This window comes from Pteropus alecto, unplaced genomic scaffold (genome assembly GCF_000325575.1).
Source record: "Pteropus alecto unplaced genomic scaffold, ASM32557v1 scaffold65, whole genome shotgun sequence".
Lineage (NCBI taxonomy): Eukaryota > Metazoa > Chordata > Mammalia > Chiroptera > Pteropodidae > Pteropus > Pteropus alecto.
In genome coordinates this window covers 5,117,362-5,135,114 of record NW_006439191.1, presented here as the reverse complement: position 1 = coordinate 5,135,114, position 17,753 = coordinate 5,117,362, and the positions used below count along the sequence as shown (strand labels likewise).

The 17,753-nt window shown below is 38.9% G+C and overlaps 1 protein-coding gene across 1 annotated transcript in view; it reads left to right on the top strand.

Annotated features, from left to right (window-relative positions):
• The window catches only part of USH2A (usherin), a 564,162-nt gene that overhangs the window by 395,518 nt on the left and 150,891 nt on the right, over positions 1-17,753 (top strand). Inside the window, exons 43-44 of the mRNA XM_025049837.1 lie at positions 9,274-9,437; positions 16,499-16,708. Of these exons, the coding sequence (XP_024905605.1) occupies positions 9,274-9,437; positions 16,499-16,708 (374 nt within the window). The remainder of the gene's footprint in view (positions 1-9,273; positions 9,438-16,498; positions 16,709-17,753) is intronic.

The following is a 17,753-nucleotide window of genomic DNA, read 5'->3' as shown; positions in this document are numbered from 1 at the left end:
CTTTGTCTGACTAGGTCATCCTCCGCGCCTTGCAGCAGACGTGTCCTGGTGGGCTTTGCTGCCCACTCTCTTCCTGGTCTGGGTTAGCTTTCATGCGTTTCCATCCCACACCCCCTCCCGGATCACTGTTGTCATGATGTCCCGGCCTTCCTGTTGTCTGGGCCTCCCTGTCAGAGCCACTGTGACGCAGGGCTCTGTCTTCCTGACGTCCGTATCCTCAGCCCCTAGCATGGTGCCTGGCACATAGTGGGCCTTCAAACAGTTGTTGGATGAAAGACTATGTTCTCTCAGTGAAGGGTCGGTGGTTTAATTTCTCTGCGCCTTAGGAATATTAATCGTCATGCTACTATCTGAGGGAATGGGTAAAACTGAGGACAATTGCCTGTTCATCTTAAAGCGTTGCGGTGGGAGGACATGATACATACTGGAAGGTTCTCGGAGAGAGGCAGCGTGTGACTCTAATGAAGCGATAGGATGAACCACATAAGTCAAAACAGTTATTCGCATATCCTTTTTTGTTCTTTTTATCCAACCCAAGTTATCATTGTCATTAGACTCTTCTCGAGTATTTGCAATTCATTATTTGCTTAATACACCATCACTTATAATTATGACTTCAGTTGAAGAAATTCATTTATTCAGTGATTTCTCTTTTATTACTGTATGCTGAGAGGCACCGAGATAAGGAACAAAAGATGACTGTAGCATAGCCCTCGCCCTCAGAGAGCTCCCGTCTAGGAGAGGAAATCACACACATGCACGCACACATGCACACACACGTACACGCACGGACACACACACAAACATTTACGCACACACACATGAACACCATTATACATGATTAATCGCCATCATCACAGTTAACTAACACAGCCTAGGGGAATCATAGGGAAAAGTAACTTTCTGTGAATTTGTGAGCTCTGCCCTAAATATTACAATTTCCAAAAGAAATAGAATTTGACTAGTTAACATTACTGAAATCAGAGATTTAGCCACGGGATGTTTGGCAGGAAAACAGAATAAATATCAGAAAGTTAACGTTGTTTCTTCATAGAAGAAACAAAATTTTATTAAAGAATTAGGACCAAGGCCAGAAAGTTATTGAATTTTTAGTGATGCCTCTAAGGATTTTTAATGAGAGTCCAAATCTAAGATTTAAGGAAAGAAATGAAGTTAAATTCTCACAAATTAAATTGAAACATAACTTGACATTCACATACTGATGGCAGTTACTTCTAGAAGAGAAGGGTACCTCTACCAAAATGTGCTGGGGTAATGTTTTCCCTAGCCTTATGATGCTAAATGCCAAAAGATCATTTTTTTTTTCTGCTAGGACTAGCAAAGGTTTTTGTTTGTTTGTTTTTTGTTTGTTTGTTTGTTTTAATTCAATTAACTGCTACAACCCAAGTAACCTGCTTGCATTTCTTTTTAATATTCAGAATAAATTGTGTGAGCCTTCATATTGGGAGGTTTTTATCTAGCCCGCTACCCTTTGTAAGTCTAAAAAAGCTAGGGGCCCCTAACTAGGGCCGGGGTGTCTCACAAATCTGAAAGAAAATTGGAAATCAGTCTTCTGTTGGGCACTGTGTGCTGTGCTAGTGTTTTCCTTAAAAAGAAATGATCTTGGGCGTGGTTTTTGTTAAAAAGAAATGATCTTGGGCGTAGTGTAGCGGTTAGCACGTCACGTCTGCTTTACCCGCAGAAGGTCCTGGGTTCCCGCCCCAGCAGAGTCATGGTCTATGGTCTACAGCCGTGCCACCCTGAACTGATCTTGGAAGCTAAGCAGGGTTGGGCCTGATTAGTACTTGGATGGGAGACCACCTAGGAAGACCAGGTGCTGTAGGCATAAATAATAATAATAAATTTTAAAAAGAATAAAAGAAAGAAAGAAAGAAATGATCTTGTTTGGTAGATGCTGTCATCACCCACCTTGACCGCTAGCAGCAGCCAGGGTTGGCCCCTCTGCTGGCCACCGACGGGGTCTCCAGTCACACACAGACAGACCTGAAGCTCAGCTCACTTGGCTGCACACAAGGTTGCAGCCCTGTAGGGAGCCCTATTGTTCCATTTACATTTGTCTTGTTGACTTACTTGTTTGGTTGGCTTTTTGCGGGGAGGGGACTGGAGGTGGGTGTGGGTTGAATCCAAATGTTTTTAGGAGGAATATGTAACCCTCCCCAGACTCCACCATTCCTTATTTCCTTCTTACATCTACATAAATAAAGGGAGCATTGAAATGTTTCTTCCCATCTTGATCTGCTATCACCAGAGCTACATCTAGAATCAGTTTTTTTAGAATGGCACTTCTCTTAACACAAACAGTACACTTAACTCAAGATTCACTGGACATTCCTTTATGAATGTATTTTGCGAGAATAAATATAAATTGAAGTCAATTTCCTTGGTCAAGTGGTCTATTTTGGTTAGTATGTATTTATAATATACAGAAAGCACACCAACCTAATCTAAAATATTATATTCTGAAATTCAAAACATTATACTCTTTTTTTCCCCCTCTATATCTCTATGTACAAAGTAGAATATTGAGCTAATTATCCAGATAGTTTAAACGATATTCTTGTTCTTGTGATTTTCTCAGGTCAGGGGTGGTTTTGTCTGGCTTAGTTAGTCATCTCATTATTGAATTTTGCTCCATTTGTGTAGATATAAACTCATCGTGACTGTAGGTTTATACTACTTGTCAGTTACTAACTTTTTTCCTTAATTACTCTGTGCGAAGTGGCCCAGCTATGGTTGTTGGGGGAACCATAACTCTGGGTTTCCTGACATTTTCATCACTTGCAAAATCTGGTACCGTGGAGTTGTCATCTGACGCTGCTGTGGTGATGCAGGCAGGGTTTAACAGGAGGGCAGCGACGTCCTTCATCTCAGCCATCAACTCACCCTTTCCTTAGATTTTCAGTTCCTTAGAGTCTCTTGCTTTTTTTGAGTGGTCAGATAAAACTGCAGAGAACATGGTGATGGCATGTCCTCCTGTCTGCTCTGGATTTGAGGAAGGAAGAACAAATTATAAGAAATAATAGATTCTTCTTTCTATTTTGGAAAATACTGAAGATTATGATAACTTAGTTGCCATTAAGTTTATAGAGTTATGTTGTAACTCTTATTCCTTTCAATTATTTATACATTTCTAAAAATATTTATTTTGTGATGATAGTCTGGAAAGAAAGCTCCATTTGACTCTTCAAGAATCCACTAGCTGAATTATCTTTAAATGAAAGTAGAGTTGACCCTTGGACAATGTGGGGTTAGGGGCACCTCTGACCCACCTTACAGTTGAAAATCCACATATGACTTCCAACTCTCCAAAAATTCAACTTCTGACAGCTCACTATTGATCGGAAGTCTCACTAATACCATGAACAGTTGGTTAACACCTATTGTGTATGTTACACGTATTATATACTGTGTTCTTACAGTCAAGTAAGCTACAGAAGAGAAAATGTTATTAAGCAAATCATGAGAGAAAGTACATTTACAGTGTTGTATTGTTTATACTGTAAGTTCATATCATGTTTACAAGATGAAAAAAACGCATATAGGTTAACCCTCGCAGTTCAGACTTCTATTGTTCAAGGGTCAGCTGTATTCAAAATTAATATTCATCTGATTTTCAAAGAATAGGTAGACTTGACTATTTTAAAATTAAATTCTCAAGCTAAACATGCCATAAAATCTAAGTTTAAATCTTACTGACAGATTCTAATTTTTTTTTAAAACCTACTAAAATGAAATGTTTCCAGCCATAAAAGGGGGCATAGTTTCTGAGGGATTGATATGCAAAGGAATATGCCTTCCCCTCCTTCATAATGAAATTAAATCTGCACAGATGACACTTCCTGCTTTGCTAATAAGGAAAGACTGGGCCAGTTCCACGACACATGTTCCTAGAGCATAAATATATTTCAATTGTAGCTATTAAGAAAGAAGTTAACTTTGCACATAGGCTGAGAGAGAGGCCAGCAACGTGAGGTAGATCTTGTTATTTTCTGCATATCGAACTGTGAGTACAAGTTGAATTTAGGAAAAAAAGCCAACTCTGTCAACATTGGTGTGCCATCTCATAGCAACATATTTAATTTAAAATAAGCAAAAATGTATCTATTTCATGTTTAAATTAGTAGAGTCATAGTGTTTTTCTCCATTGAGATTTTTTTCCCTTGCTCTAAATTTACCTCATGTTATCTTTTTCTAAATGCCACATGAAACCTTACCTCAGGAAAAATGAGCCTCAGAATGTGGAAAGATATGTTTTGTCATAAGAGATCTTCTTTTCCTAATGTTTTGTATATCTATCTATATCTATCTATCTATCTATCTATCTATCTATGTATATACATAGATATATCTATAACTAGATATATCTATATATATAACTAGATATCTATATATATATATAACTAGATATATCTATATATAAAACTAGATATATATAACATGGTGATGGCATATATAACTAGATATATATAGATATATATACCTATATAGATAGTTCGTGTTACTTTCTAATGTTCATGATAGAGTAGAACAAAGATGAAAATTACAGCAAAATTAATTTAGATGTGACATTCTGGTAGCATATGTGTAGACAGCTACAGTAATATGACAGCTGCAACTTATACTAACAAATCTAAAAAAGTATCATATTATAAACCCTTTCAAGGGTGATAAGCCTTACCCTTCAATTTCAAAAGCAAAAACCTTCAGGAGCATTTTTAGGAACAACAAATAAGTGGTGTAAAGAGATAGGTACCATCCCTGGAGAGCTTAAGCAATTGTAGATTTAAGCAAGAGAAAGTGGTGTACTTTTATTTATTTGCTTATTTATTCATTCTCGCAAAGGATTTGAGCATAAAGGGGGCATTATGCTATCAGAGGTTTTTCGAATTCTCACGCTGTGACGTGGTGTTCAAGTGTACCTTGCATTGTAGCAGATGTGAGGAAGAGTTAGTGGAAGAAGCAAACGAATAGCCTGCATTTTCAGAAGCATGATTTATATTGGTGACAATATCGACACAGGAATTCTGTTAGGACATCAATAAAGTTGACACATTTTTAATTCTGATTAAAACCTGAGGCTTTCTGTAGCTGCTGCACTGAGGAATATTACTGATTCCAAAAAACACATCAGACCCTTTTAAGATACAAGCCGTCCCTCATTTTCCCTGGAATAATGCTTCTTCCTGGACAAATGCCTTCCCTGGACAAAATATCACTTGTCATTGATACCGAGCCCAAATGTTCCCGCTTCTGTGGAGACTTCCTGAGGAGATAAGGTTAACTTAGGTGCTCTATTCGATAGGTGTTTAAAAAAAAAGAATAACTATGATAAATTTTATTTTATTTTTATAAAAATGTATATATTCCAGTAGAACAAACACATGTTCATTATATTTAGAATCTGAACTGTTGTTAGTGTTCAATAAATATTTTCGAATGAATGAAGTGATGGTATATTGAACATGAGAGCAATATAATTTGTAAAAGAAACAACTTTCTAAGTTTCAGTAGAGATCGTTTCTCAATTGGACGGGTATATTTTTCTGTCACTAACCTACCAGATTATGGGACCTGAAAGTTATGAGAGTGAATGCTTTATTAACTGTGAAATACCCATTCATTCTTTCACTTATAAAATTATTTACTCTGTAAATAAACAGATTAAAAACTTCGTTATCTAAATAGAATCTAGTTTTTTAAGTAATTTGAGTAATAACTGAATCTTGAAATAAGTATTGTTTCATAAATAAGATTTTAATATATATTATTTTTTTACAAGGAAAAATGCCATAGTCATGTCTATAACACAACAGAGTTTATTATTTTCTACGTGTTCGTGAAGGGAGGCCTTGAAGGATAGTTTCTAATGAATTAATCATGAGAGGATAACTCCAGTAACAGCCTGGTAAATGTTCATTAACTTTGCAGATTTCATAAAAACTGTTTCTTACAGGGTTTGAAATGATATATTTTTCAAGACATAATTGGGGAATACAATAGTATTTCAAAAACAAACATACACACACACACACACACACACATACGATTTGCATGAGTACATCATGTTGATTGATCTAGCATTTTTCTTTTAAAAGTATTCTTTTATTATCAACTAAGTGGAATGGACCATTTGATATCAATAATCGACACCTAAGTCCATCTAAAAAAACAACATACCTTGTGTGAATTTAAAAAAAAAATTATAAGCACCTAATACCTGCTTTTTTAACAAAGTGGTGAAATATAGACCAACACATGTAGTCATAGGTGTATAAACTTACGTAAAAATCAGTCTTCTGATTGAGTGAAAACTGTGTACTTAAGTATGTGATTTAAGAGATTTCAGGATCTTATTTCCTTCAAAACTTAACCACGAAAGTTAAAGTACAAAAGACACATACATGACACCTAATGAAATGCCTACTGATTTCTCTATTAGATAAAATAATGAATAGTGAAAAGAATTTAATGTTTGAAAAGACTAAAGGCTCACTTAGTCATCTTCACTAGCCTTGCAACCTTAGGCAAAGCCACTCAACTTCCCAGGCTCTCAGTTTTCTAATCTATAAAATGTAGCAGATATTTTGTTATCTGAAGCAGATAAACTCTAAAGCCATCTCTCACTCCAAAATTGTAATATTACTTTGAAAACAAGCATTCCAGTTACATGTATCTGTGTGCCCTAAATTTCTTCTATGTAGACATAAACTATACATTTCACCATCGCTAAATTATGATGAAACGGCTTAATGTGTTATTACCATACTTAAGTAACTTAAGAGATTACTAAATATATATGTAGGGGAGGAGATTAGGCATCCAGACTCTAGCTAAATTTCTTTTAAGCCATTTTATGAAGTAAAACACAATTAAAAGTATTTCACCCAGCAAGAGTGCTAATGAAGCCAAGGTCGCTGGTTCAGGTCCCCAGTGAGCCATTAGCTTTGTTTCATTCGATTGTCACAGACGTGCTACCCTCTTAACCCTGACTCACCATCCTTCAAATTCATGCTAGTGGTTGCAGAGGAAAGTTGGTGAGACTGGATGTGTAAGCAAAAATCTATCCCCTCTGCTAAGAAAATAACTCGAAGGTCAAGCCCCCGTGATAGGACATCGTCCGAGTGTGGACAGATTTATCATTATGATGTCGTTGCTGTTATCAGTATCATCATATCGGGGTGCAGCATAGCACCAGGGGTAAACGAGCAGGCTCTGGCATCAGACCGTCTAGGTTGGAATCTGCACTCGCCCACCTACTAGCTTCATTACTTGGACAAGTTATTCAACTCTTTGAGACGTATTTTCCTCATTTGCAGAACAGGTATTACAATAGCACCTTCTAGGGTAATTGTGAGGAATGAATGAGTTAGTACATGTGGAAACTTTCTGACATATTAAGTTCTCGGTAAATGCTATTATATTTCAGTTGTCTTGGCCATGTAGACTCTTTAGCGCTTGCTGAAAAGCATATATGTTAGTTTCCTGAGGGTGCCATAAACAAACTGGGCGGCTGAAAATAACAGAACTATATTTTCTCACCTTCCTGGAGTCTAAAAGCACCAAATCAAGGTGTTGTCAGGGCCATGTTTCCTCCACAGGCTCCAGAGAAAACTTGTCCCTTGCCTCTTCCACCTGCTGGTGGCCCCAGTTGTTCTTTGGCTTATGGCAGCATGACACTAATTTCTGCCCCGTCTTCACATGCCCATCTTCTCCCTGTGTGTGTCTCTGTCTCTGCATCAGTACTTCTCTCTCTCTTCTCTTATGAAGACACCGGCCCATTGGACATAAGGCTCTCCCCAATCCACTATGACCTCATCTCAAATTGATTACATCTACAAAGATTATATTTCCAAATTAAGTCACGCCATCAGGTACCAGGAGTTAGGACTTAAGTGTGTGTGTGTGTTTTGATTTTTTTTTTGGGGGGGGTGGGGGGGCGCACAGTTTAACCCAGTACAGCATACAAAGCAGAAAAAAAAATAATAACATAAAGCAGAGGCATGTAGATCTAATGCTAGTACTTATTTGGAGGAAATAAATAAATACCTTCAAAGAATTCAGTAAGCTCTTCCCTGCAGCTACCATGACATGTGGCTGAGGCAAAGCCTTGCAAAACATCTTCGGGCCATGAATGAGAAACAAATTAAGGTAGGCAGACTTCTACAGAGGAGGTAGCCAAGTGCTTTGAAAATCCTGACATTAACTTTGGTCAAATTACTTAGCTCAGTCCTGGAAAGGGCACCCTCCTCTTGCTGACATGACTAATAAATTGTGACTTATTGAAACGAAACCCACAAGCCCTGCATTGGAAGTAACATATCCTTGATGATATATTAAACCCATATTAGGTGACGATGCTCTGAGGCCCGCGTTTGTCCTGAGCCCTGAATGCCACCCGGTCGTGTGTTATGCTCTGTGCGTGAGCAAGTCTTTCACTCTTAACACCTGTCCGGTCAAAGCCCGACTGTGTCTCTAAATAGCATTTTCCTGCCCAGGCAGTTTCGAACCAAACAAAGCCAGTTAGCCCTCTGTGTGGAAAGACAAAAAAAGAGTTGAAGAGTTGGTGGCTTCACTCGATCATCGATTCGATATGTAACTTGGAAAGCCCTCATTATATTACATCGCCAGGTCCAGTTTCCTCCTCCTGCAAAGCAAGATTCAGTTTCTACTGTATTGACTCAAGCAATGGCAAAATACAGTCACTGTAGCAAAACTCTCAGCGGGGTGTGCTGTGCGCTTCGGTGACAGCTACGATTTAATTTAAGGGTTTATCTGTCTGCCAATGAGATTTGGGGTAAGAAGGACAGATACAGGAAGAATACGGTGATGAGAGATTCTGATATTTGAAAATGGATGCGTTTCCCAAAAAGAGAGCATGAAAGTCTCCGGATCAAATTCAGATAGAAAGCTGGCAGGTTGCCAGATTGGTAATTGCATCTTGAACGGAGCTATAATCCTCACCCCTTCTGAAAACAATAAGAATGAGAAAACGATAAACCACATTTGTTATTAAATAACAGTCTTTGCTTAGTGTTCCTAATAAATATTTTCCTGACACTTTGGTTAAGGCTCAAGAGTTACAAAAATAATGATATGTTTTGTGCAGGGAGGAAAAAGAAGAAAACATATTTTATAAGGGGGAAAGAAAGTTGTGCATTTTGTGGGGGAGAAAAGGAAGTCCTGTATTTTGTGTGTATTTTTTTTCCTGTAAAAAAAAAAAATTATATCCGACTTTCTTTAAAAACCTTGCAGGTTTACAACGTATGAATATAAGGTCTTTGTGCACAACAGCGTGGGCTTTACGCCCAGCCCGGCAGTGACAGTGACGACGTCAGCTGGTCTCCCGGAGAGAGGCGCCAACCTCACTGCAGTTGTTCTCAATCACACGGCCATCGGCGTGAGGTGGGAGAAGCCGAGTAAGTGTGCTTCTCATGTCTCCGTTTCCCCTCAGCATTTAGTACCAGAATGAATTTCAGATGGACACGTGGAAAAATAAACCAGCAGAAAACTGAGGGCCCCATGCTATTCTTCTTCAGAGGCTGACTGCCTCTCTTCCTTCTCCGTCCTTCGCGGGCCTTCTCTCCCTTCTTCCGCGCCCTCGAGATCCGGAATGTCGCGATAGAAATTCCCATGCATTAATGTGGAACAACGTGATACTGTGCACTTTCCTATAGAGAGAGCTGCCCTCTGTCTCATAACTCGTACTTGTTAGCAAGAACCATTTGCTAGGGTTGCAGTAAGCGAATGCATTTTTTCTGAGTTAATCATCTTCAGAGCTGATTATAGACAGAATTTTAGCTCGAGCCAGGAACGGGAAGCCTGGACATCACCCCTGAACTGGCTCTAGTAACGCAGGGGCTCACCCTGGCCCTTTCAAACCTCTCGTGCAGTTAAAAGACCTCACAGATGGGACCGATATGTTTCTGCAACTTTAGAAACCACACTAAGTGCAATTTCAGATGTAGCTGGTCAGTAGCATAGCATTTAACAGCTGATCCATTAGCTCATAGTCATCCATTATCACAATCAGCAATAACACCGCATTTGCCATGAAAATATGTATTGTAATCATTCTTGTTAAGTGTCACTTGAGATCTAGAAAAGAGTTGATTCAGAACGTGCTAGAATAATACCAAATACTGAGAATGATCTGACTTGGAAAGCCCCAATTAAAATATCTGTTTAATGAAAGGAAACTGTACCTGCTAGGGTGATTATCTGCTACTATTACACAAAAAGTGGTAAAATTACTCCTGATTGGGCAATGGAGACCACGTGATTTTGCTCCTGCCTTTGAGTTTTGTGATAGCCTAAGAAGTGAAATGCTTCGTATTTCCTTTTAGAACATCTGAATGAATTTGCCCCAGTGTTATGATATATCCATTGTGAATTAAAACCAGCACTAGGTGACATCGGTCGTAAATTAAAATTAGTGCCGGTTATGTTGATCTACGTTGCCGCTAAATAACCCATTTTTCCAAAAGGCTATCGCTGTAGGGTTTTCGTAAGGTTGCAGGTGTCTAACGATCGGTGTCATGTCTGTTGGGGTTTCTTAAACCACTTAAATGGAAGAATATCAGTTAATTGATGCTTATGATTACCCTCTGAGACACCGCTGGGAAAAGTACAAAAGTTTTTAATCTGGAGGTGGATTTTTATGTACAGTACAATCTATGTTCCCTCTCCTCCCGCTTCCTCTTTCTCTCTCCCTTACCACTTGATTCATCTTCAAAGCCCACTCAGAAAGGTGGATGCCCTCCCCCTCAGCTGAGATTTCAATGCTGCCGTTAAGATCCCACTTCTGAATTTTCACCAGTATAGGTCCTTTATGTTATAATTGCAAGCCTGAAGTAAGCTTGCTTATAAAAGCTGACAAACCTAATAGATCTGAAGCAGCTCACTGAAGTTTCATTACCTTGGTAATCTGAACCTCTGACCTTCAGGATGTAGGTAATGCAATCTGCTGTTATTTCCATTCATACCTTAGAAATTTTTCAGATAACTATTTGTGAGCACAAAGGTTAACTCTTAGAAGAGGGTCAGCCCTGTGAAAGCTTGTCGCATAATCATTTTCTTTCCTCCTGCAACCCGCTCTCCTAAGTAGATTAACTAGTCACTTCTCTGTGAAAGGACCACCTATTTTTTTTTGCAATTTTAATTTAAATCATTTTCTCGATTTCTAGGATAAAACTGGCACATTGTTTAATATGCTAAAAGGTACCAAACTGTAGGTCAAAAGTCATATGAATAAATTTATAAATATTTATTTACTTGCTGAAAATTACCTTTCTACAAAACCATAAAATGTACGTTAAAACATATCATTTCTTAACTGTGATCCTCCGCCTGTACATACCATTTTCATAACAAAATATTTCTGGTAGAATGTACCAATCACAAATTAACAGGGATACGTTTTTGAAAATAGGAGAAGCACCCGTTCTAAACTTCTGTATCACTGGGCGATGTCGTGTGAGGTACACGCACCCCTGTGCTGCTTCAGTGCGTTTTTAGGGTAAATAGTGCAGACTGCAGCACAGAGATCTCATTCACCTCCCCCATCCTCCATGCATCGTTTGGCCTGCACTATTTGAAAAACATATTTTGTCACCACTTAACAATCAGAGGATTTCACATAATGACGATTTTGGGGTTGATTTGAAAAATCAAATGATTAGATGAAGCTATTCCCACATTACGGTAGGGAAAACAGCAGCTGGCAGTGAGCAGTGGCTGTCCCTTTAGACAGGTCACATACACCCCATCTTCCTGGTCCCTGTAGAGATAAGAGGTTCTTCTTCCTGCTTGATGTAATAAAATAAAATATTTCGGCATCAATGAAAAACCACCAAGATAAATTATAATAGTGAAAAAGATCACATTTTTATACGAAGAGATACAAAAACATCTGTACTTTCATTATTCACACAATTCTCAGAAGAGCGCCGAGGTAGAAATGGACGCCTAGTAACGTACCCAAAATTGCAGTTTGCGAGTAGCAAGCACTTCCTGAACACCGACTTAGGGCACAGGCCTCCGACGTTTGGCCATTTCTCATGCATTTAGCCTCAATGGTTATTAGCACTTTGTCAAGAGTAGCTTAATAGGATCCCTCCCATTTTGACTGCTCATTCTAAAATAAACAGCGAAATAAGGAATTGCCTAGGAGAGCATACAGTGGAAAGGCAGAGCCTCATCCGAGGCCACCTCACCAGTGAGGTCAGAGACAGCCAGAAAAGAGCAAGAAGACACTGGAGGTGGAGAGAAAAGTATCGGAAAAAAAGGAAACGAAAAGTCATCCAAATGCTGTCCTTTTTACCATCTGTCAAGCGCTCACTCCAGCCTTCAGATGGTCTCATCTGTACAATGTAATCTTTATCTATTTCTCTCCTTTTTTCTTCTGTCTTCTCTCCTTTTTTTCTCTTCTTCCTCCCTCCCTCTCTTTTCTTCCTTCCACAAATGCATATTTTTGACTTTTTTCTTTTTTCTTTTTGTCCTGGACACTGGAAATAACAGAGGTTAATGACATAACTCCCGCACTATAATATCTGAGCGAACTCTCTGGAAATCTCGTGAAGTATGAAGGTGACACCATCGAAAGTGTGAGTTTACACTCACACGAAAACCACCTGCCTCATCTTGATCTCTTTATCGGAAACCACGAGATTGTGTAGTGAGAAGAATTTCTGACTCTGTCTGAATTGATCTTGTTCACGGAGCGTTTCACATAAATCGCTCCGCGTTGCGTCTCTTCTGGAAAGCACCGGCCACGGCCGGCTCTCTCGCCCCTCTGCTCCCCTTCTTATCGTTCCAGTCACTGAAGCCAGTAGCCTGCGCTGGCCTCTCCCACCAGCTTCCCTCCTCGTGCACCTGCTGTCACCCGACCGTCTTCCCTTGTTCTCTACTCACATGAGCCTCTGGAGTCATTACCGCCTAATGACCCAATCCGCTCGTCTCTCCTCGGTGCCATCCTGCTGTTTCCCTGTGGTAGTGGACCCCATAAGTGACGCCCTCCTGCCTGGAATGTGCCCGCCTTGCTCCTCCTCCTCGTCCCCGAGACATTTCCCAGAGTTCTTTCCTGAGTATTCTTTTGCATGGTAACTCTCCTGTGGGTGATTACATCTCTTCTCACGGTTCCAAATTCTCCTAACCAAAAAAAAACAAACAAACAAACAAAAAAACCCAACTATGAAGCTAAATGAAGGAAAGATTTCAAATTTCAATAATAGCCTCTGGGATGGGGGAAACTGAGGCCTGACTCCCAGTTCCAATATTTTCTAGCAGTATGACCAAAAACAAGCCACTAAACCTCACAAAATCCTAGTTTCCTAATCCAAAATATGGGGATGATAATAATAAATGCTTTAAAATGTTACACTAAGGATTAAATGAAATAATATATGTCTAGCACTTAGCACTTAGTATTGGTATACATGATTATTCTGTCTCTAAATGTCCACAGTGCTTTCAACAGCCGTTTTATAAAAGATGAAAAAAAATTGGTAAAACATTTCTAATAAAAATTTGGGACACAATTCTGTAAAGCATTCAGATAAAAGCATTTCCGCAGTGAGTTGAAGACAGATAAAGAGTATGTGTCTCTTTATAATTACGGACTTGTCTAAAAGGTAGAACTACTGGCTATTGCATGGTACCATTGTCTTTTAGTGGTGGTGTCCCCAATGTTGACCAGTCTAGAGGCTACATTTACAAGTCTCCGAGGCACTTAGTTGTGGCCGTGTGACTGCTTATGCCAGTAGAATATGAAGAGATGTCTGTCTTTTTGTGGGTCATAGCCACAAACATCGGGTATGTGCCTGTTCTCTCTTCATCTTACCCCTAGGCCAGAATGTGGGCCTGGCAGTGGTCTCAGTTTTAATTCTGCAGACATGGACAGCACCCTCAGAGACCCAGAGCCACATAAAAGAAAATACCTGGGTTCCTGAATAACCACAAGAAGCAGAATCTGGTTCACTTACTTTGGGTGACACATAAATTAATATCAGTTTTATTTAAGTCACTTTATTTGGGGACTTCTTGGTGACAGCAACTTAGCTTACTGTGCCCATGTGCCCATAGCAATTTGCTTAAAGAGCAGAAATCATCTTTTTTTGTTTTCATTGCCCAATATAGAACGATGACTAATTAACACATCTCATATACAATTTCCTTGAAATACACTTTGCTCTGGAAGGCTGTTTATAGGAGTTGGAGCACAGTGAGAGTAAATAGTTGGGATCGGGGGAGAGAGTGTCTAAAATGCAGTTATTTGTATCTGACTGACACTTAAATTAGAAAGAAAGTCTGAGATGTCTTGGGAAAAACAAGGAGCCCAGCTTGGGTTGTTGCCTCAGGATCTTCCCATGTCTTCAGATGAGCGATTTTATCTTCGGGCAGAATAAAGAATTTTCTCAGGAAGTAGTTTTGAGATGCACGAATTTTCCAGGAAGTACTTTGATGACACAGAGTTCTGCACTGTGGAACTTTGAAAACCGGACTCTAGTTTGAGAATCTATGGGCAAGATAGACACTTCTATCATAAAATAACCTTAATGGGATCCTTCTAGGTTTTTACATTTGAATAAAATTACCTTCCAGTGAGCCTGCTGATGAGAGATGACTGAAGAATTCATTTCTACGCAAATCAATTAGGAGACCTAGCGCGTGGGATGGTTTACTGCAGTCGCTCTAGATCAGGGCCACAGACTTCTTTGTGAAGAGGCAGATAGTAAATACTTCACGTTTTGCAGGCTTTGTACAGTCTCTATAGCAGCTACTCCACTTTGCCATTGCAAACATGAAAACAGCAGTAGAGGACACCTAAGCGTGGCTGTGTTCCAATAAAAATGTATTATGAACGCTGAGATTCGCTTTTTATATCATCTTCACATGTCACAAAATACTGTCCTTTTGATTTTTTTTTCCAGCCCTTTAAAAATGCAGGAACCTTTCTTAGCTCACAGGTTATATAAAAACAGGTGGCAGGCCAGATTTGGCCTGCAGGCTAGATTTTGTTCACGAACTATAGTTTGCTGACCCCTGATCTAGGCGTTCAAGATCTAGAGGACATAATTAATATTGATTGATCTCTAAAAATAATCCAATAGCCTGTAAGGAGCATAATCTAGTTGCTTCGACAAGAAGACTTTCTATTAGCCTATCTAACAACTGTTTTAAATTACTTGAGAATTCATTACAAAGTAGAGGGACCTATTCTATATTTGAGAATTTGCTATAACTAAGTCCACATTTTTGACCAATCTATGGAGATCACCACCAAAAAAATGGCATTTAATAGAAAATTTATATCCAGAGGTTATAACCATCTTCAAGTCACCAAGGTTCTCGTGATGTGCTATATAATTAGAACAATACCTAGTCGCATAAATTTATGTGGTCTATACAAGATGGGTCACATATAACAGGATTAGAATATCTGATAAAATATTTCTCAATATACACATACTTAACATAACCTCATAGGAAATCCTCATTCTTCCTGTTGCTTTGAACACAAGCTAGTATTCATACCTTAACTCCAGATTATATAGCAAACCAAGGTAATAATTCCTGCTTAAGATCATTAAAGATACTATTAACGTAAGCAGAGCAGTGTACTGTTTCCTCCCTAAGAAAATATAGCTGTTTTATGTCTTCTTTTTAAGACTTCACTGTAGGAAGATAGTGAGAAGCAGAGCTTAGGGCAAGAATAAAGAAACTAGGTAAAAGGGGCAAAAGAAAATAGGCTGGTCTTTGAAAGGATGAGGGTTGAGGAATTGATGAGTTATACTTGTGAGACAGTGATTGATTTTGGCATTCATGAACAGCTTGTGTACATCATGGAGACACAGTGAACTCGGAGGAAGGATGAAAGCCTTGATAAAAATTCAGATACTACTCTAGTGCTCTGCTAAGTGGAACCTTAAGACAGGATGCCATGTGACTGCTACATCGGCAGTGTCCATAACAGGTTATCTGTTGAAACATTCTTCTAGGTATCATTTAGCAGATTTTGTTAGCAAGTTAAAAAAAAAAAAAAATCTCTCAAGTTTTAGGCTCTATGCCAGGAAATGCCCTACTTTGTATTAGGATCGTGTTATTTGTGAGCAGTCGTTCTATGCAGTGCGTAGTTTTATTTTACTCTTAGTTTCCACTCAGTAGTATAATACTAAAGTTTTGGACATTAGTTGAATAATTATAAGTAGAATAGTTAAAATATTGAAAGGAAATGTATAAGTTTATTTTCCTATAAAGATAAGACTCTATGCAATTAATTATGGAATGGGAGAAAAATCAACTTTGTTAAAAAAAAAAAAGAAGAAGAAGAAGAAGAAACAGCACCACCGTAAAGAAGGTTCCACAAGCTTTTTTTTCCCATTCTAGGAGTAGCTAATGATAGAGTTTATTCTCTGTCCTTTTTTCCCCTGAGGTCCTTTTTAGATCAGCCACATTTATGGTGTCTTGTGTTTATTAACAGCTTTTCAAGACCTACAAGGTGATGTTGAATATTATACGCTCTTTTGGAGTTCTGCTACCTCAAACGAATCTCTAAAAATTCTCCCAGATGTAAACTCTCATGTCATCGGCCACTTAAATCCAAACACAGAGTATCGGATTTTTATCTCTGTCTTCAACGGAGTCCACGGCATCAGCAGCGAAGTACTACGCACAAACACCTGTGATGGGGGTGAGTCCAGGTTTCAAGGGACACTAAGCTTCAGAGATGCGAATGAAATTGATTGATTCTTGCTGAGGCTGAGATCAGTCATCCCTCCATTATAAAATTTCCGGTGTTGGAGGGAAGGGGGTCGGGCTAAAATGCCTAAGTGCTTGCTGTCATCAAGTGGCGGATCAATACATGGTCCCATCGAGACGGCAGCACAAGGCTCTAATAATGGGATATTAGCCCAGTTTGTTCCTGTTCTTTTCCGTGTATGCTGAGTTTGGAGCTGAGTTCACATCAATAAACGGTGACATTTAGAAACATTTTTTTTTAAAGATTTGCTCTCAGAAGCAGTGTGCTTTTCAAAACGACAGCCGAGCCCAGCGAGGGCCCTCCCTGAGTCACCAGAAATGGTAGGTGGAAGTTCATCCACTGAGAAAAATTGCCTATGACTCATTTCTAAGCCAGTTAGCAAGGGGGAGGAAGCAAGAGAAGCAACTTGTGAATCTGAAATGAGTTTGGAATGGTCTTTCTAATCTTTTTGGCTTTATAGAGTCTCATTATAAACATTATAATATCATTACCTCCCAAGCAAGTGTCACAGGTCATTAGCAGAGCACTTTAAGTGTGGAACCCATTTCCCTCCGTGGTGCCAAAGGTCGACACCTTTTGTTTATAAAATAGAATGGATCACACGGACAATTTTTCAACTAGTTAAGATGGGTTCTTAAGATAAAAATAGGTCTTCGCATAGTTATTTCTGACATGCTTGAATAATTGTGTAATTTAACGCCAAGCAAGATTTTTTTCCTAATGTTAGATTTCATCATTACCTATGGTAATCAACATTCAAAATCATTTACATAATGACAATATTGCATTATTGCTTCATATTGCTTGAGTTACAAGCTAGTAACATCAAATGATTTTTCACGTTCCACCAGCCTCAGTGTATTCGAGTTTTAGTTTTTGCTTAAGGAGCAAATTTTCTTTCCTTCCAACCTCCCCTCCTCCCTCCCCCTCCCAGAGATATGGAGTGAGGGGATGGAAAAAGAGACAAATAATAGAT